General features: G+C 43.0%; 1 protein-coding gene across 1 annotated transcript; it reads right to left on the minus strand.

The window, feature by feature from the left end:
* Window positions 1-787: 787 nt before the first annotated feature.
* On the minus strand, window positions 788-27,646 carry LOC136750046 (5-hydroxytryptamine receptor 3A). Its single transcript, XM_066704789.1, has 9 exons — window positions 27,506-27,646; window positions 25,729-25,889; window positions 15,248-15,292; window positions 15,023-15,132; window positions 9,445-9,614; window positions 8,477-8,637; window positions 5,710-5,920; window positions 5,161-5,337; window positions 788-4,715 (listed from the first exon to the last, which is right to left on the minus strand). The coding sequence occupies exons 1-9, from the start codon at window positions 27,549-27,551 to the stop codon at window positions 4,474-4,476; spliced, it is 1,323 nt and encodes a 440-aa protein (XP_066560886.1). The 5' UTR covers window positions 27,552-27,646; the 3' UTR covers window positions 788-4,473.

The following is a 27,646-nucleotide window of genomic DNA, read 5'->3' on the forward strand; positions in this document are numbered from 1 at the left end:
TTTGCGTTTTGGATGGCTTTCATTCAATTAATGTAAGTTGTACTCACCCACTGGGGTTAGGGTTAGTATGCACAGAAGAATCCTCCACATGTCCGTGCCGAGATGGGTTTGGAGCACTGCGTTTAAGAGCCCTGTGCTGTGTGTGCAGGCAGACTTCTCTGTCCAGGAAAATGCCTTTCAGAGCATCAGTTGTTCCATCATCGAATTAGCACAGGTTTCCATATGTGAAGTGACTGATATCCAGAACACAGCAGCTAGGAAACACATTACTCTCAACTGTGTAGCAAGCCAGTGACAGAAATTAAGGCAGAGTGATCCCCGCCCCTTCAAAACACAATAAACAGGTTGTGTGTGCAGGTGCGTGTTGTGTACGTATGGAAGAGTGTGTGTGTGTATGTGTTTGTGTGGGAGTGTGTGTATGATTGTATATGTAGGTGTGTACGTGTGTTTGCGACAGACAACAGAAGTAAAAAGCTGTGTGTCTGTGATAGGGTATTGATTGGCAAAGAGATTTATTCTCAGATTCATACTCAGATTCTGTGATTTTTTATTGATTCCAACCAGAGGACTCAATTACTCATTTATATTGAATTATATAATTGTGTGAGTTATTTGAGGCTTTGTAGCTGTCTTTTTGTGTCTTATAGTTTGTAGTTGTGTATGGGTAGCTGAATTGTTTGATTTTGAACTGCTCAGATTACAATTCTTATGCCGCAAACCAAATAACATTGTGGTGAACATAGAACAATATGACTTACGGCAACAGACACAAGAGAAGACACCATGGGATGTTGTCAATGTATATTTAAATAGCAGTATAACATTACAATTGTAATTCTGACATTACAAATAAACAATGTTAACAACATGCAGAGAATGAAAAGTTTATTTTAAGTGAAACATACAGCTGTCATATGCGTGCAACAGATTACACCTCCCTTATAAATAGTGTAATTCCAGAAATGGATCTAGGAAATATGCAGACAGCTTAATGTGAAACATTAACCACACTGTGTAGCCAGGGTGATGTTTTTGCAACATTTCCTCACATAGAATTTGTCTGAATCAACATACAACCAAATTACAACCTCACACAACATTGACAGTATGAAATGTGATAACTGGGTAGTACATTTCAAATATTGTCCACCAAACAAAAAAACTAGTGGAAATTATTAATTATAGTGTAAAGTGAAGTCAGACATACATAATCAATAAATCATGTCTCAGTTGTCTACAAGGCTATACTTGCACTGCTTTAATCTGAACAGCAAAACGAAAGTAGAAAATCTACCTGACGTGGAAAAAGAAAGACAGGTAAGGCTGCAGGGTTCCCAGACTGTCTTTTGGATAAAACACAGAAAAACTAGATTTCTCAAGCAGAAACGCTGTTCAGTATACACAACCTGTAAATAATAAACACGGCATGGTGTTCATGGTGTTCATTCACAGCAATGAAAGCATGGTGGGGCACAGGAACAATAATCAACAAAGACTGCTCTCTTCATTCTTTATTATATATGCTTTTGGCTGAAGCCTTCCTCTTGGGAGACTTGCAAGGGTTACAAATGTAAGAAACATGAATCACATAATATACATAGGAAAATGTTGTAGAATTATGCAGCAATAACCACAGCAGTTTCTGTAGACCTAGGCAATACAGGGGTTTACAGACTGCAGTGTACAATACAGGTAAAGACTAATACATTAAGGCCAAAATACAATTACACAGTTCAATGGGATTACAGTAATTGTAGAGCAGGGCAACTGAGATGAGACTAGATTTATATGCTTTAGCTACACAGTGAATTGTTATAGATCATTTAACAGTAGTACAGGGATGCAGGGCAGTAGTAGAGGGAGCAGAAAGGACAGGACAGGAAGAACATTCTAGAACTGGTTAGCAGTTGAAATAAAGCGCGTAACAATTTGCCTATACTTTACACCAATAGCTGTAATTTTCTAACTAATTGGTACGAGTCCCACAGGAAAAACAGCTGACTATGTCAATGCACTTCCTCTGAGTTCTTTAATTACATGGGAAACGGTCAAGGTTAGGGTCAGCGTCCGGTTTATAGAATAGGGTTGGACATGTGATCAGCATAAGAGCTCAGAAGAAGTTATATATGTTATTCATACACTGATTATATGACGTGCCCAAGATATTTAAGATACATATTTAAACCTGATTATGCAAAAATAAAACTTCCATCCAACATGGACAAGGGGAAACTGCTGTAATACTGAGGAGGGTGACATCAGAACTACACTTGATATCTGGAGAAATGAAAACATAAGGTATAGGTGTTTCCAAGTTCATTCATCACAGCATGGGAAATATATTAGATTACATTTTTATGCAGGACAAATGGCAACAAATCCCTTCAGCAGATCATGCTCCACTATCAGCCACAATGGATACAGAAAGAGAAAGACTGAAGACAGTGTACAGATCAAAACAACTAATTCAATTATAACCTGCAACAAGAATGTAGTGAACATATATCTCAATAATCCTGTGTCTGCAAAAAGGATAAAAAGGCAGGAGGGGACTTATACCAAGTCAACAGATGTGGTATAATTTAAAAAGCCACGGGATGCAAGAAACACATTAGTTGGATCTGATGGGGTTCAGATGGAGGGCGAAACTATATAGATGGATTCCATTTTTGTTACTTGCATTACTGGTGGTTTAATAATTGCTAAACATCCCTAAACCTTGTTGACAGAGTTTTAATGTATATATGTTTATATTAGGTTATTTAATGTTAAATTCAGTATTAAATATACACCGATCAGCCATAACATTATGACCACCTGCCTAATATTGTGTAGGTCCCCCTTTTGCCGCCAAAACAGCCCTGACCCGTCGAGGCATGGACTCCACTAGACCTCTGAAGGTGTGCTGTGGTATCTGGCACCAAGACGTTAGCAGCAGATCCTTTAAGTCCTGTAAGTTGCGAGGTGGGGCCTCCATGGATCGGACCAGCACATCCCACAGATGCTCGATTGGATTGAGATCTGGGGAATTTGGAGGCCAAGTCAACACCTTGAACTCGTGATTCATCAGACCAGGCCACCTTCTTCCATTGCTCCGTGGTCCAGTTCTGATGCTCACATACCCATTGTAGGTGCTTTCGGCAGTGGACAGGGGTCAGCATGGGCACCCTGACTGGGCTGCGGCTACGCAGCCCCATACGCAACAAACTGCGATGCACTGTGTGTTCTGACACCTTTCTATCAGAACCAGCATTCACTTTTTGAGCAATTTGAGCTTCAGTAGCTCATCTGTTGGATCGGACCACACGGGCCAGCCTTCACTCCCCACGTGCATCAGTGAGCCTTGGCCGCCCATGACCCTGTCGCCGGTTCACCGCTTTTCCTTCCTTGGAGCACTTTTGATAGGTACTGACCACTGCAGACCGGGAACTCCCCACAAGAGCTGCAGTTTTGGAGATGCTCTGACCCAGTCGTCTAGCCATCACAATTTGGCCCTTGTCAAAGTCGCTCAGATCCTTACGCTTGCCCATTGTTCCTGCTTGTAACACATCAACTTTGAGGACAAAATGTTCACTTGCTGCCTAATATATCCCACCCACTGACAGGTGCCATGATAACGAGATTGTCAGTGTCATTCACTTCACCTGTCAGTGGTCATAATGTTATGGCTGATCGGTGTATATTAATCCTTTGTTTGCCACACTCAATATAAAGTGCTTCCATATTATCATTATATTTCTTAGCAGACTCTCTTATCCATTACAATATGTCACATTATTTTAACATACAATTACCCATTTATACAGCTGGGTTTTTACTGGAACAATCTAGGTACAGTACCATGCTCAAGGGTACAACAGCAGTGTCCCCACCAGAGATTGAATCCATGACCTACTTCTCATGAGTCCAGAGCCGTAAGCACTACTCCACACTGCTGTCCATATAATATGTCCATACAAGTTATGTAAAAAGCAAAAGGAAATGAGATCAAGGAAGACCAAGGAAGATAAAGGTAGTGAAACATCGGAAAGAAACAAGATATTGTATCCAATAAAAAGAGTCAAGGTTTCATTACAATATTTGTAGCAATACCCAATATGTCTCTTCTAATTTCCAGAAGAAAAAATCATGTCATATGCAGTTTTTCTATTTCTTTTTAATTCCGTGGAAAGTTCAAAGATTCCGTGTTGGACAGGCTGGCTCACCACACAATTTTTCTTATGCAAGTAAATAGAAAATCTTGTTCTAACCCCTTGTTCTAAGACACATTGTCACCATACCTGATAGATGTGGTGTATATAATCGTGCTAATGGTGCCTGGAGGGGATAATTGATTGTGATGGTATTGTGTGTGAAATACAAATTCAGAGGGAACAGAGAGGGAGGGGAGAACAGGGTACTGAGAGTGACAGACACCTAGCTGAGCCGGGGAGGGAGCGGAGTGTGACAGAGTAAGGACAGAAAACATTGCACTCATTGCTCAGACTCTGCAGTCCATGCGCGGTACATGCAGACCAGAAACACCACCACAGAGAGCAGATAGCAGCACAGGTAGATCCTGTTGATGTGCTTGGCCACTCTCCCCCAGTAGGCGGGCTCTCTCTCCCTCTCTCTCGGTATTTCCCCCAGGCTCTTGTGCAGGCTCCGCAGCTCGAACAAGAGGCTCTCGAATCCCCCCGCTTCCACGGAGAGCTCACTCTGCCCCTCTGTGGAGTCTGCAGCGACAAGGAGTTCATTTGAACTGTGAACAGCAACAATGAGCATCCCCCACCCCTCCTCTACATACATATAGTGTATTCAACCCTAGTACTGGAGGGCCCTGATCCAGCAGGTGTTAATAGGTCACCCTTAAATCATCAGTTTAAGAAGAAACATTTAATTCTACTTGTCTTAGTAAATTCAGGAGCTGTCCGATCAATCGGAACACATACATCTGAAGAGTCTTCAGCTCTTAAAGACAAAATGTCCCTGAATTGAGCAAAGGACTTTCTTACTTAATCTAAAACTAACACGGTCTCCCACTTTCTAGAAACAGGCGATTCACAGTGACCTATAACCCTTACTGTTATGGGGAGGACCTGGATCAGGGCTGACCATGCCTGTGTTAAAGGCAACAATTCAGAAAGCAAGCCCATGTGCACACTGCCCCCTCACACTCACTCGGCTGGGAGGGGCACTCTGGCTCTCCTTTCCTGCAGCCCCCAGCAGAAGCCACTGTGCAGCAGCTCCGGTGTTTCCTGGGGGGGGCAGCAGAGTCCAGCTCCATCAGGTATGTGATGAGAATAGTCTCCAGGAGACTCATCAGCATGAAGGCGAAGACCACAATGAAGAAGGTTACTGTGTGCAGAAAAAATGAAATAAAAAGAACACCATTCTCGATTTTTTTCTATTGTACCCTGCATCTGAAGCAAAGATTGAAGAGAGAGACTGCGTTATTTAGTTATTTATTTGCTTTTTTAATCCATTTATATTGAAATCTGTTCAATCAAATGGGATCTTCGCAGATTTCTCTAGGCGGAATAATGCGTTCAACAAACTCTGAAAAGGGATCATTGAGAAATAAATAGCGTCTAATGAACATCAGCTATTAATCTGAATGAATTGCTGAATGATGTAATTTCTAACGAAGGGTGTGAATATACTTTCAACCACAGCTGCATCTCTGTCAAAGGCTCACTTGGAGAGGGGAACAGGGAAGGATGAGCTCACCGATCAGAGGGGACTGATTGGACATGGCCGGGAGGAGATCTTTCAGTATCAACATCATGACAGAAATGGCCAGGAGGACGGTCACCTTAAAGCCCAGCTTATCCCCTCTGGAGTCCGCAATGAAGAAGGAGAAAATGTCCAGGACAAGGAAGAACACGACAGGCAGCACAACATTCACCAAGTAGAGGACAGGCCACCGTTTGATTTCCATCTGCATGTATTAAACAAAACAAAGTATACACGTATGAGTGGAGTGAAAAGCATTATTCCCAAAAGTACTTGAGAGATGTTGAAGCTTTCTCCCAGTGCTCCCAGTGCTGAATTTTGTAGAAGCGAAAAGGTTACAAAACATTACTGTTTCAGGGTTGATTGTTTTATTTCTTGGTTTTTTTTATGACTCACATTCATGAGTCATTAAAAAAAAAACAAGAAATAAAACAATCAACCCTAAACAGCAGTGTTGTTGTGAAAGGACAGGCCGGCTTCACTCCTTTTCACACAGTTGTGGACACAGCCACAGTTCAGGTTGTCTACAAATACTATAATTACTATCAAGGAGTAAGATGAACACGAACACTCAGTTGATTTGATAATAGTGCCTCGAACTGCCGATGTCCATTAAGTTGTGACATGACACATCCAGAAACTCTGAAAGAGCATACATCCCAGAGATTGATTGATTGATTAAAAGTTATTTAAATGATAGAATCGATCAGGAAGAGTGGTATAAATTGCACTTAATTGTCATCATTTTGGCTCTGTTTGGCACCGCAATGGATTTGAAAGGAAACAAGATGTTCTTTAAGTGTAGAATTCCATCTTTAATTTGAGGGTAGTTACATCCAAATTGCCTGAATGGTGTAGGAATTACACACATTTCTGTATGTGGTCCCCTAAATTTTAGGGGCTCAAAATAAATTGGACAAACTAACATAATCATGAATTCAATTGTTAGTTTCAATACTTGGTTGCAAATCCTTTGCAGGCAATGACTGAAGTCTGGAACCCATAGACATCACCAGATGCTGGGTTTCTTCCCTGGTGATGCTCTGCCAGGCATGTACTGCAGCTGTCTTTAGTTCCTACTTGTTCTTGTGTGTTTTGCCTTCAGTTTTGCCTTCAGTTTTGCCTTCAGTTTTGCCTTCAGCAGGTGAAATGCTGCTCAATTGGATTCAGGTCAGGTGATTGACGTAGCCATTGCAGAACATTACACTTCTTCGCCTTAAAAAAGTCTTGGGTTGCTTTTGCAGTATGCATCGGGTCAATGTTTATCTGCACTGTGAAGCGCCATCCAATGAGTTTTGAAGCATCAATAAATACAAGGGAACCTGTTCCCTTGGCAGTCATAAATGCCCATGCCATAACATGCATCACAGATGAGGTGGTATGCTTCGGATCATGAGCAGTTCCTTCCCTTCTCCATACTCTTCTCTTCCCATCATTCTGGTACAAGTTGATCTTTGTCTCATCTGTCCATAGGATGTTGTTCCAGAACTGTACAGGGTTCTTTAAATGTTTTTTGGCAAACTCTAATCTGGTCTTCCTGTGTTGGGGGTTTACCAATGGTTTACATCTTGTGGTAAACCCTCTGTATTTACTCTGGTGAAGTCTTCTCTTGATTGTTGACTTTGACACAGATACGCCTCCCTCCTGGAGGGTGTTCTTGATCTGGCCAACTGTTGAGAAGGTGTTTTTCTTCACAAGGGAAATAATTATTCTGTCATCCACCACGGTTGTTTTCCGTGGTCTTCCGGGCCTTTTGGTGTTCATGAGCTCACCAGTGTGTTCTTTCTTTTTAAGAATATACCAAAGAGTTGATTCGGCCACACCTAGTGTTTTTGCTATCTCTCTGATTGGTTTGATTTCATTTCTCAGCCTAATAATGGCTTGCTTCACTCGCAGTGGCAGCTCTTTGGACTTCATATTGAGGGTTAACAGCATCAGATTCCAAATGCAAATTCCACATTTGAAATCAAATCTAGACCTTTTATCTACTTACCTGTAATTGAACTAATGAGGGTATAACACACGCCTGGCCATGGAACAGCAGAGACAGCTGAGCAGCCAATTGTCCAATTACTCTTGAACCCCTAAAACTGGGGGGACCACATATAAAAATGGGTGTAATTTCTACACCGTTCACCCAATTTGGATGTAACTACCCTCAAATTAAATATGAAAGTCACATCTTAAATCACATCTTGATTGTATCCTTTCAAGTCCCTTGTGGTGGCGCACAGACCCAAAATGATGACAATTGTGTCACTGTCCAAATATTTATGGACCTAACTGTATGTGTATATACAGTATATATATATATATATATATATATATATATATATATAGCAACACATATAAAACCATCATATTTAGCTACCATTTCCCTTAAAGGGGTAAGGTGTTTCTGGTGCATTCTTTTGCATTGGAGTAACCAGAAACCATAATAAACTTTTTCGGAACATGTTTATTTCTACAGCACTGAATTTCCATTGCATAGAACAATTTCTAGGTTTTCCCCTTAGTGATCCTTGAGTTTAAGAGGTGCTGCACAATGTACCTCAGCACAATAGCACTAATAGTCTAGTCAAGGGAAAGGCTGCTGTATCTAATACTTACAAGTGGCCACGAGTGTTTCAGAGAATGGATAAAAAGATTAACAGTATAGAGTGATCAAGCACCACTCTAGCCAAGAAAGAAAGGAAGAAGAATAAATGAGGGGAGAAAAACTAGTGAAAAAGACAAACAAATGAAAAAAACACATCCTTACCTCGTATACAATTTCACTGAAGTTCAGATTACCTTCTTCTAATGATGAGTTAAACACAATCATATTCAGAAATCTCCAGTCTCCCTCCTCCCTTAGAGTCGAAGAGGTGAGATCTGTGGCTCTGGTGGAATTGATGGCTGAAGCAAACTTGACTTGCTCCACTGCAGGAAGCGAATTCTACCATCAGCCATTGTCCATGACAGCTTTAAACATCCAAGGCTACCCAAATAACATTTTTCATTATAGCCATGCTGTGTGAAGTGTGTGAAAATTAGTTGTATTTTGGTTCTGACAAACATGACCCGAGAAAAATGTTGCACATGCATCTTACCCTGACCACACTCTTGAGTAATAATTTGATTCACTTGGCTGGGTCGTAATGAAATGCTCTATATCTTTGTATAGCAAACTTGCCCCCTTTTCACATAAATAGGATACATTATTTTTTTAGACTGTAATCCATACATTTTTTATATTATTATTCAATATCCCACATATATATGTTTGAAATGGTTCAGTTAACAGATTAAAAATATAAGCATAACATATGTTTACCATGTATTCAAAAGTATATTTGTTATGTATGGGTTAAAAGTGTCTGGTTGTAAGAAATGGTTTCTGAATAGACTTCTTGAAGCTAATGTGCAGAAAGTGTAATCAGGGGAGAAAACAAGTGTGGCACACAAGCAGCACTTAGGCATTGTGAGCAGAGATATTCTATTTCAATGAGTTAGTCAGCTTCGCTGGTTTAAAATTGAGTCATCCCTTTATGCTTCCCTCAGGGAGATGTGGAAAGTTCATTGTGGAGTTTAGTCAAACACAATGTAACATTCAGCTCTTTTCAGTGTTTTCTTTCAAATTCGTTTTCAATATATTAAGCCATACCCCCTACTTTTCTGAATTGTATTATTCTAGGCTTAGGATGTGGTGTACTTTGTGTGTAAAACACAGTGGTACACAATACTGACCTGTGTGGGATATAGATGTAAAAGTGAGATTGCATTTTTGCGTGTCAAAAGGAAAATGATGGACTTTCATTCTGCAGGCACTGACCAATCGGATATCTTCATCTAAAGTCACCTTGCCTTGAGATGTGATAGTCAAGTAGGGAGACTTCTGCGTTTTGTCCTCCTCTATGCTAAGAAAGACAAAAGCACCCTTTTCAGATATATATCTGTGTTTTTTGATAACTATACAGTCCTTTAATTAACACCTTGCTGCAGAGTAGGGTATCTGCATGTTGGTTACCAATACAATAATAATAACATTTAAAAAAGTATTGTAATAAACAAAGCTTCTGCTTTTCAGCATTTATTTTTAAGCATGCAATGACCCATTACCTGTGTTGTGAGCTCATCCAATTTATCAAACCAATTATGAGAGAAAGCCAATTCTATATACCTTCGTGTCGAGAGAGATGTAATGCAATGAAATACTGAATAATTACATGAAAACAGAAAAATGGGAAAGTAACCTGTTGATGACCATCTCCCCACAGCACAGATGAACAAAGACAAAGATGCCAATTTATGGAGGGAGATCACGGGGTGATTACTTATTCATTCAATTATTTTCTGTTTTGTATTTGTAATTAATTTAGAACAATTTGCAGATTATAATTTTTACTTTGACATTATGGACATTTTCTGTGTTGATCAGTGGCAAGAGCACCTGATTAAATCCATTCTGATTTCATGTTGTAACACAATGAAATGTGGAAAAGTTCAAGGGGGTGAATACTTTTGAGAGCCACTGTACATGTATTATGATAATGCTACTATAGACAGTTCCCTTTCAAATCGAAAGACAGCCATTACCTGATGGGAAGAGCCTTCTGACCTGCCAATCATTTAAAGCATGTACCAAAGCTGCCATATAGGGGCCCTGACTGCAGCTCCCTGCCATTTGTTCTTTCACTTGCCTGTTAATGTGCTTTACTGCTATTCGCTTGTGATTGCCTTAAAGCTTTGAAAAGTGTGCTCACCTGCTCTGCTGAGTGCAGTCTGAATTTTTAGCTATCTTCTTCAGAGTGTATTCCATATTTTTTCTTGTCTCTTCGGAGCTCGGACTACGGTCTTTCCTTATTATTTATTATCTTACTTCGGAGGTAAGTGTGCGGTAGGAGTCTCGTTCGGATCCGGCCTTAGTCCCTCCACGGAGATCTGCTGCACGGTTTTACCTTCCTATACCATTATTTCTTCTCTCACAGATTCGAGTGGTGTAGGAGAGGACAGAGACGTAGCATACTCCACTGGAGCAGCCTCCTCATGGCTGGTTGGCGACTGCCCCTCTCTATCCTCTGGATTCTCTCGACCTCTGTCGGCAGATTTTAAACTGCTTGAAACATCCAGAGCAACGCTTGACAAAAACCTGAGACAGGAGACAGGAGACGGGAAGTGGACGGGATCATGACTCTGATTAAAACAGTGGGGGAGTTGTCACACAGGCTGAACTCCCAGCAGCAGATGTTGAATTCTGTGGTGGTGTGACTCCCGTTGGAAGAGGACGTTCACCGTCTCCCTCACTGCCACCACTGTCACCGGAAGAAGTGCTATCCCATGTGGTTTCATGCTCAGACAAATCGGATCCTCCATTTTTCACAGAGGAGACCGAGGTGGCGAGTTCAGTGTCGGAGCACTTTCAAGGGCTGAGTATGGAGTTTAAAAGCCCTGATGAGACGTGCAGCTATGGCAGTGGACATTCCCTGGTGCCCACAGGAAGCGGTTCCAAAAAAACGGCTTGTGAGGGAGAAGACCGCCAAGCCTGCGGAGATCCTTCCCCTCCTTGATGATTACGTGGACATTGTGCAATCCACATGGAACCAGTCGGCATCTGCTCCTGCAGTTTCTAGACAGGCGGATGCCATGTACACAATGGCGGGGGCAGAAATGAAAGGACTGGGATCTTTCCCACCGATAGGGGACTCTGTGTCCAGGCTGGTTTAGGTGAATGCCATATTAGGCAAATAACTGCTTTGCTCTAATAAACAGTGTAGAACAACGAACGCCATGCTGAAGAAAGCGTATTCTGCAGAGACTTCAGTTGTCTGGGCCAATAACGCACAGGCCACAAGCCCACTACTGTCGGATGTTCCGAAAGGGCTCAACTTCTCTCTCAGGAGATCACTGTGATGCGGGAGAAATGAGCGATACATCTAGTGGCCAACGAAGACTCTTGAGCAGGCTTCTACTCGAGGTACTTCCTGATGCCAAAGAGGGACGGAGGCTTCAGGCCCATTCTGAGGAGCCTCAACATGTTTCTAAAGAAAAGACCCTTCTGCATGTTGACTGTGCAGCATTTCCTCCAGTCTGTCCAGCCGGGTGACTGGTTCATGTCAATAGGCCTCAGATACGCTTACTTCTGCGTCCCCATCTTCCAGTCGGAACAAATCGGAACAATCTGCACCTTGGCTCCCCCCTCAGATGCCAGCAAAAATGAGAACTCATCACCACAGACGCCTCTGGAACAGGCTGGGGCACTGTCTGGAATGGGCCTGGAGCAGCCTCTGGTCAGCCACACACATCAACGTACAGGAGCTGCAAGTGGTGTGACTGGCGCTGCACCATTTTCGCCATGGTCTGGCAGACAGACACGTCCTGGTTTGGACGGACAACACGTCAGTGGTGGGCTACATTAACCACCAGGGAAGCCTACGCTCCCCCAGACTACATCGTGTGGCGTGCAGACTTCTCCTGTGGGCGCAAGACAATCAACGCTGCATACAGCCAATACACCTGCCAGCGTGTCCAAAAACAGCGGCAGACATTCTCTCCAGGGGAGGTCCGGACACCTCAGAGTGGAGACTGGTGGTGAAGCAGATCTGGAAGAGGCTGGGATGAGCTTGGGTCGACCTCTTCACTACACAGGCGACAACCAACTGTCCTCTGTGGTTCTCCCTGGAGATGGGAGGCGGTCTGCTGGGTGTGGACGCCTTTGCTCGTCCATCGCTGCAGGAACTGTTATATGCCTTTCCCCCACTGCCACTTCTTCCAATGACACTGGAGAGGATTCGCCAGGAAGGAGCTTGAGTTCTCCTGATTGCCCCCAGGTGGCCGAGACAATTGTGGTTCACGACGCTGGCACAGATGATCAGCGTGGATACATGGCAGCTTCCACTTCAATGGGGTTTGCTCAGCCAGAGGGACTGTTGTGGCACCCCAACCCAGCACAGCTGCAGTTGTGGGTTTGGCCCCTGAAAGGCAACGCCTGATGTCTCTGGGGCTGCCTGTTAATGTTGTGGAAATGCTGCAGTCGGCCAGGGCCACCTCCACCAGGGCCCAATATATTTACAAGTGGTTCGTTTTCCAGAACTGGTGTCTAGAGAGACGTGTGGATCCGATGTCGTGCCCCATATCAACAATCCTCTGCTTCCTGCAACAGCTGCTTGAAGATAGGAAATCTGTATCCACGCTAAAGGTTTATCTGGCTGCCATCTCGGCTTGCCATGATAAAATTGACAATGTCTCACCAGGAGCCTATTTCCTGGCAATCCCGTTTCTGAAGGGTGCAAGATGCTTGACACCACCAATAAAGGACACAATTACAGCCTAGGACTTGGAATTAGTGCTGAATGGACTGAGCGGTGCTCCCTTTAAGCCCATCTCCACAACGGAGCTCTCTTCCTCTCGCTCAAGCTGGCTTTCCTTGTAGTGATAAGGTCGGCAAGATGATTAGTGAGATTCACGCCTTGTCTGTGTGTAAAGCCTGTCTGATCTTCTCAGGAAGCAACGACAGAGTCACTCTCAGGACAAACCTGGCATTCCTGCCCCAGGTTGTGTCGGCGTTTCATATAAACCAACCTATTGTCCTGGAGTCTTTCCATCCCCCTCCACATACATCGGATGAGGACCGCAGACTACACACACTTTGCCCTGTCCAGGCTTTGAGGTGATATATGTGCAGAACTGCGCAGAGCCGCTGTTTGTCTGCTGCGCCCAAGCTTGGGCTTCCAGGTACTTAAAACTGCAAACCCTCAGGCGCCGTGAGGCTCTGCTATTCTTGTCATTGTGGGTTTAGGTTTAGTCAGGTGTCAGGACTCGCAACAGCTCTGGTATAGTCTTCCCATTAGGTAATGGCTGTATTTCGATTTGAAAGGGAACAATAGGTTATTATCATAACAACAGTTCTCTGAAAAAGAAAGACAGCCATTACCCTTCAGGGGTTGCTCGACCGGACGACCTTCCTGATGCAGAAATGGCAGGGAGCTGCAGTCAGGAGGAGACTTTTCACTTCCTCCTGCCAGCAGGGCCCCTATTGGGCAGCTTTGGTACATGCTTTCAATGACTGACAGGTCAGAAGGCTCTTCCCATTAGGTAATAGTTGTCTCTCTTTTTCAGGGAACCAGGGTTATGATAATAATCTATCCTTTTCTGGATGACAACATAAATACAAGGTGTGCTGCTTGTGAAACCAATGCGAATTTGACAAACGACAGGCAGATGTTTCTTAGTTTCACCCTGCAGAAATAAATCACTACCTTGAAAAATGTGCAGTTAATACAACCACTACCTGATACATTGACAATGGTGTCAGGACAAGTTTCTTTAAAGGAATCTCATACAAAATAACTGCTGCACATGATGTTAGTGTGATTCATTTATTTAGCAGACACTTGTAATTGAGTAAGCTTATGTGGAGGTTATCCAGGAAAAAATGCTGACACTGAATTTGTGATAAAACCGTTTGAGTAAATTATGGATCCCAGATTATTGTAAGCCTATTCATAATTCTATAAAAATTGTTAGTAAGAGTATGTTTTGCCATGTTAGTTACAACCAGTTAGCAACATAGCCTATAGGCTGCGACTGTATATTTCATACTGCTAACACACATGGCTACAAAGGACAGATTTAAGCAACACAAATGGGCACTTTTAATTACGGAACTACGAGTTTAATTCTCCTGCAGAGAAATAATCATGGAAAAGATCAGGGATGTAATTGGGATCATGAGGGAGAAGTCATACACATTTGCCATTCTCGAAAAACACAAAAGGTAGATGTAATGGCAGCAGATATATGGAAATTAACATTTTGTTTAACAAATACCATAATTATGAAAGTAAAATTCCCTATAAATATTTCAGAAGACTGGAATGCACAGTACTCCAGTCACACATGCACAGTATTATACTGTTGTATTACAATTAGCATATAGACTAGGCATTTATACAGTATTGGAATTGATTTATTAAAATGCAAACAAAAACAGCATTAGCATCAGCATTTCGCTTGAGCATGCATATGTCACAACACCTGTTTTCCATAGCTGAACAGCTGCATTGTTAAATCCTAATTGATTGTTCCACAATCCACAATTTCGGCCTGTGACCTTTGTGACTTACTTTTGATAGTTATTTCATGCTCTATCCAACTCACAAATATGTGAGTGATAACTTACAAATATGCAATATTTACAAGTACAAATTATTTGTATGCATATTAATATTTCTGACAGTGATCTCCCTCCATACAAATTCAGGTGTGCTGTTGTGTCAGGGGAGCAGGAATATGTCAGTAAGAAGATGAGAAATATGACAATACTCACGTCTCAAGAATCATAAAATCAGGAGTCCACAGAAGCTCTCTAGGAACAAGAAACTTGTTAATTCCACAAAACGCATCGGGATCCCAAGAAATAAAATCATTTTTCCAGTCCTGTAAAATGAAACACAAATAAATATCTATATAAGATCAAGCACACTGCCATTAATAAAAGAATCAATTCTGAAGTACAAAATGCATGCAACTTTATTTTCTTCAGATTACTCACCAAAATGACCCAGAAATAGGCAATGAACATTTGGGATTTCTCAATCTGACAAGGAGAAATACTGGTTAAAAAATGACATTCAGTTTATAAACATTAATAAGGCTTGCAGAATGAGCTCATAGTGCATATGGCCACATAACAAGATGTTCTGTATATAAACAACATTAGAAGGGTAACAGAATGTTACAATTAATAAAACACCCACCAATTACAGTAAACAAATTTAAATTTTAAGAGAAGCTCAGAATGGTCACCCAGTGTAGAAAACTCAAGCACTTTTTCACCCATACATTTTTTAGCGCCTGAATGACTACAATTTAAATGCCAGGTGTAAGAAATCTGATGTTTAAGGAATCCACAGGACCACGGTGAATCAATACAATGTTTATTGTATAATGGTAGTAAAATAATATAGAGAAACAGAGATCCCCTGACTCAGCGAAGATTCTGAGCCCCCAGTAAAATAGGTGCGGTTATCTTTCTTGCGCACTGCTGTAGGAACCTGATCGAAACATCACTATATCAAAGCTGCCATTGGCCCCTGCGCTCGTCACTCAGAACAGGTTCCTTCCCACATCCTGTTCCATAAAATATGACGTCAGTGCAGGTTCGCCTGGACCCGAGAACATGAGCTCTGTGTCTTGTCTGTGCTTTAGACCCTTATTGTTGTTTAACAATTTTTGGTTTCAGTTTCTGCTACAAATAGTACACCTTAAAAATAATAGTCGTGTTTATATAGTGCCTTATATATCCCGACTGCTTGCTGTGTTGGTTTTTTGTCCACAGGGCTTTTTCCTCCACAGCAGGAGCACTAGCAGCGGCAGTAAAATCCGAGGCCCCGGCTGCCTCGGTGTGTTGTAAGAGATCTTGCCCGTGTGAGTTGCTCCTCCACCAGCTTGCGCCCGCAGCTGCAGCTGTAGGAGCTGTAGGAGGCCCCCCGACTGCGGCTCCCAGGCCACAGCCCAGGCCACAGCCCCGCCCACCTGCCGATCTCCGCCAGCATATCACTGGCAGGCAAGCGCCCCCACCAAGACACGCCGCCCTGGACCCTGGCAGCCCACGGCAGCTCGTGGTAGGAGGGGACCTGGCCCGACCCCACCTCCTCCACCACCCGAGCCCCGTCCCTGAGGCGTTCCAGCAGCCTCTGGCCCACCCTTACACCCCCCAGCAACTCTCAAATTGTCAACTCTGCACCCAAAACTCTTGGGTGCTCTAAATTATATCAGTTGGCTACTCCCTACAGTTTCAAACACATCCACCCCCCTTCCAGGGCGTGGTGTGGATGCGAGTGAAGGACCCATTGCAGTGTGCGGCACTTCTGTGTCAAAATCGCCGCTCTCCTGGAGAAGCGAGCAATCCGCAAAGTGCCCCACCGGGGCAGCACGAGGGATTTTATTCCCCATACTTACTTACTTACCCAAGAAAGATGGTGGTTTCAGCCCCATCTTGGATCTGAGGCGTCTGAACCGCCACCTCATGGTGTTGCCCTCAAGATGCTAAACCTGCACACCATGTCCCAGGCCATCAAGCCCGGTTCGCCATGGTGGATCTGAAAGATGCTTACTTTCAGATCCCTATTGCACAGGTGCACAGGAAGTTTCTCCGCTTCGCCTTCGAGGGACGAGCGTTCGAGTTTGCTGTTCTCCCTTTTGGCCTGTCGCTAGCGCCATGCACTTTTTCCAAGGGCATGGATGTCGTGTTAGCTCCCTTGCATTGCCAGGGGGTCCTCATCTTCAATTATCAAGATGACTGACTGGTTTGTTCTCACTGGAGGGAGCAGGTTCAGAAACACACAAACCTCGATTCCGTTGCCATCTTCGCCACATTGGTGCCAGAGAGAGTTGCCTCCATATGCACGTGTCTCTCCCTTGCAGAATCCACATGCTGCCCACTATGGTTCTCTGTCCAAGACGTTCCCGCTTCTCCCGGTGGTCCTGGAGAAGGTCAGGAAAGAACGAGCAACAGTTCTGCTGATAGCCCATCGGTGGCCTCGCAGATTCTGGTTTGCAGACCTGATCGCCCTCCTCCAAGGAGAGCCTTGGCAGCTCCCAGTGAGAGCGGACTTGTTGTCCCAGGTGCAGGGCACGCTTTGGCACCCCAATCCGGGCCTCCTCCAGCTCTGGGTCTAGCCCCTGAGTGGGAATGATTGATTGCCTGGGGTCTGTCAGTTGTGGTAGTAGCCACTATTCAGTGGGTGAGAGTTTCCTCTAAGAGGTTGCAGTTTCCTACCGCTGGCGAACGTTTAGCTCCTGGTGCCAAGACAGCGGTCAAGACCCAATTAATTGCCCCATCGGGGTCATATTGCAATTTCTACAGGAGCTGTTGGAGCAGGGCAATTCCCCATCCACGCTCAAAGTGTGCCGGCCATCTCCGCATATCATGTCCGGATTGATGGCGAGCCCCCTGGATCTCATTTCCTGGCTGTGCAGTTTTTAAAGGGAGCTCGATGGCTGCGGCCTCCTCGCACCCCTTCACTGCCCGCATGGCATCTTGATGTAGTGCTGGACGCACTCTCCCAAGCCCTATTTGAGCCACTGAACTCAGCTGAGCTGAATCTGGTGTCACTTAAGACAGTGTTTTTGCAATCACCTCTGCAAAACACATAAGCGAGTTACACGACCTGTCCGTACACCCATCGTGTGTCCGTTTTGCGGGAGATGGCTCCAGGTTCACGCTATGGCCTAACCCTGCATTCCTCCCGAAAGTGCTGTCTCCATTCCATGTCAAAAGGCCTATTGAGTTGATGGCTTTTCATCCTCCTAACTTCGCTTCAGAGCAAGAGACTCAGCTTCACCTGCTCTGCCCTGTGTGGGCCCTCAGGTGCTATTTGGATCGCACTAAGGACATTCGGCGCTCAGACCAACTGTTTGTGTCTCATGGAGTGCAGACACCATGACCATTGCCTATTAGTCCACCAGGACCCCGGCGCCTTAACACCTGGTGGCCAAATGTTGGACCCTTTTTCAAGGCGCCCCCTTGGCAGACATTTGTGTGGCTGCAGCTTGGGCCTCGCCAGTTATATTTGCCCGGTTCTACAGGTTAGACATGACAGGACCCGTCCCTTCCATTGGCAACCTGATGTTGGCTGCAGTCGAGCCCCAGTAGCCTACAGGCTCTGGGTCCTGCCCTTCCTCTCCCAGTCTGCCCCTGTTAAGTGCATCCTGAGGGAGCTAGTGAACCGTGTCTTCCATTCCACTGGACTATGCCTTCCAGTCGAGCACCCATGCAAGCTGCTCCTGGACTTACTGACAGCCCTGTCGATGTGTTCCCAGGGTCTGTCATGTGGCCTACAGGCACGTTGCCTTATAAGGCCGCCTTGCAAATAGTTTATTCATTATGCATTGTGTTGCGGTGGTACATGTGTCTGACCTGTACCCCGCTCTGTATATATATATATATATATATATATATATATATATATATATATATATATATACACATATATACATATATACATAGACACCGATCAGCCATAACATTATGACCACTGACAGGTGAAGTGAATAACACTGACAATCTCGTTATCATGGCACCTGTCAGTGGGTGGGATATATTAGGCAGCAAGTGAACATTTTGTCCTCAAAGTTGATGGGCAATCGTAAGGATCTGAGCGACTTTGACAAGGGCCAAATTGTGATGGCCAGACGACTGTGTCAGAGCATCTCCAAAACTGCAGCTCTTGTGGGGTGTTCCCGGTCTGCAGTGGTCAGTACCTATCAAAAGTGCTCCAAGGAAGGAAAAGCGGTGAACCGACGACAGGGTCATGGGCGGCCAAGGCTCACTGATGCACGTGGGGAGCGAAGGCTGGCCCGTGTGGTCCGATCCAACAGACGAGCTACTGTAGCTCAAATTGCTGAAAAAGTGAATGCTGGTTCTGATAGAAAGGCTGCGTAGCCGCAGACCAGTCAGGGTGCCCATGCTGACCCCTGTCCACTGCCGCAAGTGCCTACAATGGGCACGTGAGCATCAGAACTGGAACACGGAGCAATGGAAGAAGGTGTATATAATATGTGTTGAACAGCAGGACTGTGGCTACTCTGTTGACTAGCCGGCTATGTATTCTGTTGTTTTTTCATTGGGTCTGTGGCCCCGCTCCTATTGAATCAGGGGTCCACTGCCTTGATAATGCGCGGAGGCCGCACAAGTTGTTTGATTGCCCATGCCAGATATTGTGCAAGTAGATTAGGCCTCGCTCCTAGCTGCACTAGTAGAGCAGCCGGCCTTGCTATTGTGAGCGGAGGGCGTAAGAGTTAACCTCTGTAGCCCCACATTGTATATGCTGATTCTAGACAGTTCCCGGTAAGAGCGTGGCTACGGTCCTCGCTCCTGGGCGGCTCAGGTGCGGCCCTACAGGGCCTCTGAGGTTACTGTCTGGAGTTGTGTTGCTGAGGCCCCTAGCGGTGCACCTCGGGGCAGGCTCCCTTATCAGCTCGCTGCCTCCTCCCTTGCAACGGTTTTGTTATACAGTAATCCCTCCTCCTTGGGCAGTGCTTCCGACTTGAAAGATAACGATAGGTTGTGAATGCAACCCCGGTTATCTGAAACAGGAAGCACTGCCCAAGGTCACACGGGAGTCCTGGCTCCCGGCAAAAGAGGATGAACCTGCGCTGACGTCACATTTTATAGAAGTGGAAGGGACCTGTTCTGAGTGACAAGCACAGAGGCCAATGGCAGCTTTGATAGAGTGACGTTTCGATCAGGTTCCTACGGCAGTGCACAGAAACCCCTCCCCCTTGGGCAGTGCTTCCTTTTTCAGATAACATTATTTAGATCGTTATTTACAGGTTGAGACCTTGAAAATTTGCAAAGAAAAGTCTATTTAAGGAAATAATTAGGAAGAAACAATGAATATGCATTACATACTGATTAGTATTAAAAATTAACATTATATTGGCTACTGAATAATCAACAATATAGCTAATAAGTAGATATATCATAACCTCTGGTACATCTCCACTGCATCACTACTGTACCCTTGTGGACAACTGAGTGTCTCTGTGTTACAACTGATAATGTAATACAATACCGATAATGTAATAACTCTACAATAAAGTAATAATTTGCAGTTCATAACGTAATAATACTGATAACGTAATAAATGTAATTTCTCTTCTGATAACGTAATTACTTTTTTACCAATAATTTAATAACTTATTACATTATTGGCATTAATTACATTATCCGCATGATAAAAAAAAAAAGTTTGGATAATGTCATAATTATACCAATAATGTAATAACACTCAAAAATGAACACCCAACTGCCATCCATGTACATTTTTTAATTATCTGATTTGCTACATGTGAAATATATATATATATATATATAATAAGTTTAATTCTATTATTTTACTTCCCCCCACCCGAGCACCATCCTTCCCCCCCCCACCCCCGGACTGCACTTCGCCAGCACCTCGGGGACCCGAGACCTCAGACACAATTCGAACACTGTAACAGAATACTTTTTAAAAGTAACCCTCCCAACACTGATTATTTTACCTGTTGTAATCCTTCAGCAATTATCATTGTTTGCCTTGAATTTTCAATATGTGTAGATATTGATCTGTTATGCTGTGGGGGCATTTTCCTGGCATGGTTTGGGTCCACTTGTGCCCTTAGGGGGAAGGGTCACTTCAAATCTTTACAAAGTTATTCTGACTGATCACCTTTATCCTATGGTGAAATATTTCTATCCTGATGGGAGTGGACTCTTCCAGGATGACAATGCCCCCATCCACAGGGCACGAGGGATGTATGAAAATGATGTGAATCATATGCTATGCCCTTGCAGTCACCAGATCTCAACCCAATTGAACACCTATGGGAGATTGTGGACCGACGTGTTAGACACCGCTCTCCACCACCATCATCAAAACACCAAATGAGGGAATATCTCTTGGAAGAATGGTGTTCATCCCTCCAGTCCAGAGACTCATAGAATCTGTGCCAAGAGCATTGAATCTGTTCTGGCAGCTTACTGAGACACTTTATGTTGGTTTTTCCTTTAATTTTTCACCCATCTGTGTAAATATGTAAATGGTTGGCAGTTGTAAGCTGAGTTTTCATTAAAGGCAAAGAATAATAATTGCGAAAGTATTAAAATTAGAATTGAAATAATGACCAAACACCTTTTTTTATACTGTATTCTTCACTTTTCACATGTAGCACATTAGATAATACAAAAACATTGCAGTTGGGTTCACATTTTTGAGTGTTATTACATTATCTGTATAATTATTGTTATCCTAACAAAGCATTTTAATCATGCAGATAACGTACTAAATGCCAGTAACGTAATAAGAACATAAGAACATAAGAAAATTTACAAACGAAAGGAGGCCATTTGACCCATTGTGCTTGTTTCCATTTCCATTTGTGTGCCCAGGTGCGTGTGTCCCTGCAGATTCGTGTGGCCAGTTTTGGCCACTGTTTTGTGGTCCTCAGTTTGCTAAGTTTTGGTACAAATGTCTCCTGGGCCTCTAGTAGTATATGTCATTGGTTCTCTAACTAGTGTCCCTCTGACTCGATTTTGGTCATTTGAAAATATCAAATCAATGGATGTGCTCTCTCTGGTTGGTTCCCTGACAAATTGAGTTAGAAAGCAGTCATTTACCATCTCAACCATTTCTATTTCTGCTTCTGTAGTCCCAGCTGGGCTTTCCCATTCTATAACAGCCACATCTTTGCTACATGCAGTCCTGATTACATTGTACAATGCAACATCTTGCTGAATATCTGAGTTGGGTGGTTTGTAACACACTCCTACCACTAATCCTCCAGATCTTTTATTCAAAAGTTTAACCCACAAAGATTCCATTTCGTTACTAGGGTCTAATTTGAGATCTTCTGCCCCAATGTCATTTCTGACATATAATGCTACCCACCTCTTCGATTTTGCCTGTCCTTCCTAAACTGTGTGTATCCTTTCAACTTGTATTCATCCCCATCATTTTCAGTAAGCCATGTTTCTGCCACTCCTACAACATCATAGTCACACACTAGCACTGTGGCATCTTGTTCCTTATACTCCTGGCATTGAGGTACAAACTAGAGGTCTGCACGGGACTGTTTATTTCATGCCGCTCCCGTTAGATTCTATTCCGCACCCGCACGCTCCCGCTTAAAATCCACTCTGTGTTCACCCGCTATCGGCTTAGAATGATTTTCTTCCCAACCCGATCGATCCCGCTACATTTAGATCTTGTTTCCAGAATCTCACATTTAAATTTTCCCTTAAAGACAGAGAGAGAGATTGGGGATAACACATATAAAATGTAGGCTATAAAATAATTGTATTTGTTATTTTTATTTGTCTTATCAAGATACAGAATTATTTTAACATATTTTACTGTCAACACAGTAGAAAAATGTCACAGAGAAAAATAAATGAAATACGACATCTGTCACTCAAAATTATAAGCCAAAAAATATGAACAAACGAAAACTGTTGGCTTACTAGCTATACTGCAGAATTATTATTTATTTTTTACCAAACTATTTAAAACATCCATGTAAGAACAGAATGATGCTGACTGATTTCAGTACCGAACGTCTCTCCTCCAAAATCTGATTACAAAGACTGAATGCGCTCTCTGAAGGGGCACTCATGGCCAGGATGCAAAGAACATATCTTGCCAGGTTGCTCAGGGCAGGGAACTGGGAACTATGTGAACGCCACCATTGCAGAACGTTTTGCTGACTTGATAGTTCAAGTTTCAGGGTCCTATACTCCTGAAGCTGGATATCCAAGGATTTTGATCCATACGCTTCTTCAGTATCATCCTCCCAATCTGCACATTTACGGAGAACAGCAGGCCTTTTGGCAGGTGTCGGCTCAACATCCTCACCATCTGTATCAAACTTTAAATCTGCAATCATCTCCTTGACTCCCTTGTATCACATCCTGCCGCCCTCTTTCATCCATCATTTTCAAACCTCGCAGATTTGGTGTCAGAAAGATTGCTATTCGATAAAGCATGTGAACAGACAAATGCAGTTTCAGAGAGCAGAGGGTCCTTTGCTCGATTAATCTCACAATTACCTCGGAAGAACCAGTGAGGCACTTGGAGCTGTGTTCTCGGTTTCCAAGTCGTCAGTTGCCTCTTTGAAGGGTTTAAGGACCAACTTGAGCGTATTGGTGCTGATGCGTCCGATCTTGTCATAATTATTGCTCTCAGCCAGTACAGATGCAATGTCTTCATACTGCTCCAAAACAGAATTCAGCATGTCAAAATTGGAGTTCCACCATGTCTCAACTGATTGTTTCAGTGACTTTTTTAGCTTGCCCTGCTGTCCTGAATGTTTGAAATATGTGACCAATGTTTTATCATCAGTGAGGAGCCCAGCGACCTCTGGTGATATTTCCATCACGGCAGGAGCAAACACACTGGACAGGGTCAAGTTTAGTATGTGCGTTGTGCAATTTAGTCTCGTGAATCCTCATAAGGAACAGACCAAAAACTATCTTTCTGCCAATTTCTGTCGCATCAATGCCAAATACTGAGATTCTGCAGCAAGTGCCTTCTAATGTTTTAACCTGTCTTTGAGGTGCTTGGGTCGAAAGGGGCAGCAAAAGCACTCTTGAATGTAGATCAGATTGGTCATTAATGTAATGAGTAGTTGCCAACAAAAAGGACATTTTGCGATAGGTTTCTGTCCATATGTCTGCGCATCCGAATTTGGATATTATTGCAGTGATTTCATCAAACAACATTTCTACATAGATTCTGAGTCCTTGTTTCAACATGTCTTGATACTGTTGTTGGGTGTGGTAGTATCTCACTGACATCGAATGTTCCTATTTTTGCTGCTGTGTTGACCAAATGTTGGGTTAGCTGATTGAAACCTTTTCCAGACACAGTATCATATGGTTGAATGTCTTGGCAAAAAAATTCAACACATTTTTCTGTGGTCTCTTTTTTTTTTTTTTTTTAAACTGCTCTGACACTTGGACTTGACTTGGACTGTCAGTTTAGTTTGTCCCTTTCTGATGAAGCATGAGTGCCGCCTTAAACCAGAGGTTCCAACTTTTAGACATTCATCACATCGCGCAAAGGGTAATTTTTTTCCACCTGCGTCTATGATGTGTGAAAATGACTCCCATACATCAGACTTTCCTGATGTGGGCTTCTTAGCACTACAATGACCATTTTCCAGTCCAAGTTGAACATCCTTCAATGACAGCTTATCCACGCTTTGCTCTGTCATCCTTAGTTTGCTTTGTGACTCATCGACTACCTGCCTGCTCTAAGGAATGTATTATGCCCGTGCTGTGTGCACGGATGAGTACAAATGTAACATATGATGCAGAAAGCACTCGTCCCTGTGCGCAGCATGTGCATAATACAGTCTTGAGAGCAGGCTATGCAGGTGGTCGATAAGAATGAGTAAAGCACGGAAATGCTGTTGTCAAAGGATGGCAGGAGCGGGCTATTGTCAGACCGTTCACTCCCATCCAAAGTACACCAGAGTTACCGACCGCTACCATCTTTAATTCGGAAATTTAATCCCGCGTCGCAAGAAACCTGAACGGGTCCTGCGGTTTCCGCGGGAGATCCGCGGGAATGCAGACCTCTAGTACAAACACTTAAGGACTTTCCTACTAGCACTTTTCCCTTTGTTTTCTTTCCTTAGTGGAACATCTCCCATTGTCAGAGCTCCCTGCCCCCCTGGCCCCTAGTTTAAAAGATTCTCAATTACTCTGCACATACACTCTCCCAATGCATTAGCCCCCTTCTGTTAAGATGTAGACCATCCGGTTTGTACAGGTCCCGTCTATCCCAGAAGAAAGACCAATGCAATAAATCTATTGCACTCTTCCCTACACCAAGATTTCAAACACATGTTGAACTTTCTAATCTCTGCCTGTCTCCCTGGCCTTGGATGTGGCACCGGAAGTATACTGGAGAAAATAATAAGAAATTACACTATAAGTAAAAAAGTTATTATGTTATCAGTAGGGAAATGATGTTACATTATCAGTAAATGTATTACGTATTCATTATTATTATGTTATGAACTGTAAATTACTACGTTATTGTAGAGTTATTACGTTATCAGTTGTAACACTGTCTGCTACAGACTTCTCAAGACACAGACTGAACCAAGATTAACTAATTTGGATAAGTTCAATATAGTTGCTGATCAATACTAGAAATTCTTAGACAGATCAAACAATTCTAGCGATCTGGCAATCTGGCAGCTGGATATGAATTCTACAAGAGGAATTGTGCTCAGTGAAAAGACTGCAGACAAGACATTCTGTAAAGCACATGTTTTAAAAGTGGAATAGTCCTGATATTTCTCCTTTCAGAGAAAGGGTGACTACTGAATTTTTGTAACATGGGTGGGCTGGCTCGGTTCTGTGACACCACATCTGTTTAACACATTATTTGCCTTAGTTATCTGATGAGCCTAAGGATCCAACCTGCAGGACTGTGGCTCTCCAGGACCAGGACTGCGCCCCCTGTCATAATCACTCACCACTTCCACAATGCTATAGGGATATAGACCTATGTTAACTTCAGTAGGGTGTTTCCAGTTTATCACCGGCCTAGTCATGGCGAAGCGCTCCTTGTCATTGGTGATGTTCAGGTGCTTCAGAAGGTAGTGGAAACTGCATTCTTCTTCGGAGGAAATCTGACCTGTTAATTGTGAGACGAATACCCTTTTAAATCCTGTCATTAAAATGACCGTAGTCAGCTAAACCAGACTCTCAGGTTTACACAACGTACGCATTATTACGCATTATTTTTGTGATTCCCAAAAGCATGACCGTCCTGATTAATATAGCCTACAATTAAATTATTCTCTGCTGTGGACATAGGTATTCTTCTGTAATATTAGCATGGCCTCCAACACAGGAAAAGTGTATTTGAATCGATCTCTCAGGTTAAATGCAGAGGGGTTTGCTGTATTAAGTTAATGGTCTACTGAGTAGCAGGTTGTAAAAAATAATCACATCAATACTGAAATTGTCTGATGTTTATTCCATTGTTTCCAGAGGTTTATCAATAAAGACTCAACAGGAACCATAACCAATTTTAACCCCTGGCTCCTTAGTGTGAATATTGACAGAGAAAGTTGTTGCAGACTCTACACATAGACCAGTCAAAGCAGCAGATTGATTTAATCATTCTAAATTAATCAGAATTAATCCTTACAAATTGAGAACCAGAACACAGTTTTGTAGTCAAATCACATATAATCTACTACAGAAATCGTTAAATTAGTCTGCAATCCTGATTGGGTTGGTGTCAAACATCATGCAGTGGTCACAGTCAAAGGCATGAAATCCCCCCATTCATGCAACACTCATACATGGTTAAAAATAGACGACTATCCTCGTAGAATTCTTTAGATACCTGATAATTTGCTTAATCCTGATGTAACTATTAGCATCTAAGTTTTGTATTTAATGTTGATTGTTGTCGGAAAAAATATCTTTAAAAGAACTAAATTTTTATCAAATTAAACATCCTCATTCGTTATCCATAACCATGTTTAATGTCATTTTGTTGTTTTTGTTATACTTTGGTCATGATTCCAAAAGATTTTGAATAATGAATATAACTCTCCTTTACTACATCGAAGAAGGAAGACCATTTAATTAAAAGCTAATGGAAACAAATTGCTCTGTTTAATCAAAGTCTTGAAATCCAGTTGTCCATTTTGATGGTCTGGTTGCTGACAAACAAAACAAACAGAAACCCCCAATTAAAATGACCATTACACCATTTAATCTGAAATGAGGAGGAAATGATGCCTAAAACACTTCCTAATGGAATAGTATGTACTATAGAGCTCTTCTGTAACACATTCCTTAGGGAGAATCAAATAGCCTTTGTCCAATGCTTGAATTACTCTGTAACAATGTTTTCCAAATGTGAATGTTACACTGGTTGTTTTCCAGGACCTTCTTCTCCTGCAATCCAGTAATTGCTCTTAAATACTTCATCAATTGATTTGGGAAAGTTTTGAACGATTCGCAAAACGGACAGCCTTGGTCACTTGCAATACAGTCAAAAAAGAAAGACATTCTGCTTCTCTCTTTGCAATTCATTAGATGATTCAAACTGTCCTGTCACACTGCACACTTTCAACACTGCTGTGGACATACACATTTAAACACAGACCCACAAGGAAGGATTGAAATTATAATCCAGTCCGGTGGCTTCATCACGACTTGCCTTCCTTCTGAAGTCAGTGATTGAATAAGCCACAGATCTGAGGAAGAGAAAATAAATGAAGCCATACTTACCCACTATGGTCAGGGTCATGAACAAAACAATGCACCACATGCCCATTCTGAGACTGTGTCGGGAAGGCTGTGCTGATAAACCCTGTGTTGTGATTGCAGGCAGACCTCTGTCTCCTCAGAAATTAATTGATGAGTCACTGA

The sequence above is a fragment of the Amia ocellicauda genome, chromosome 5 (assembly GCF_036373705.1).
Source record: "Amia ocellicauda isolate fAmiCal2 chromosome 5, fAmiCal2.hap1, whole genome shotgun sequence".
NCBI classification, from domain to species: Eukaryota; Metazoa; Chordata; class Actinopteri; order Amiiformes; family Amiidae; genus Amia; species Amia ocellicauda.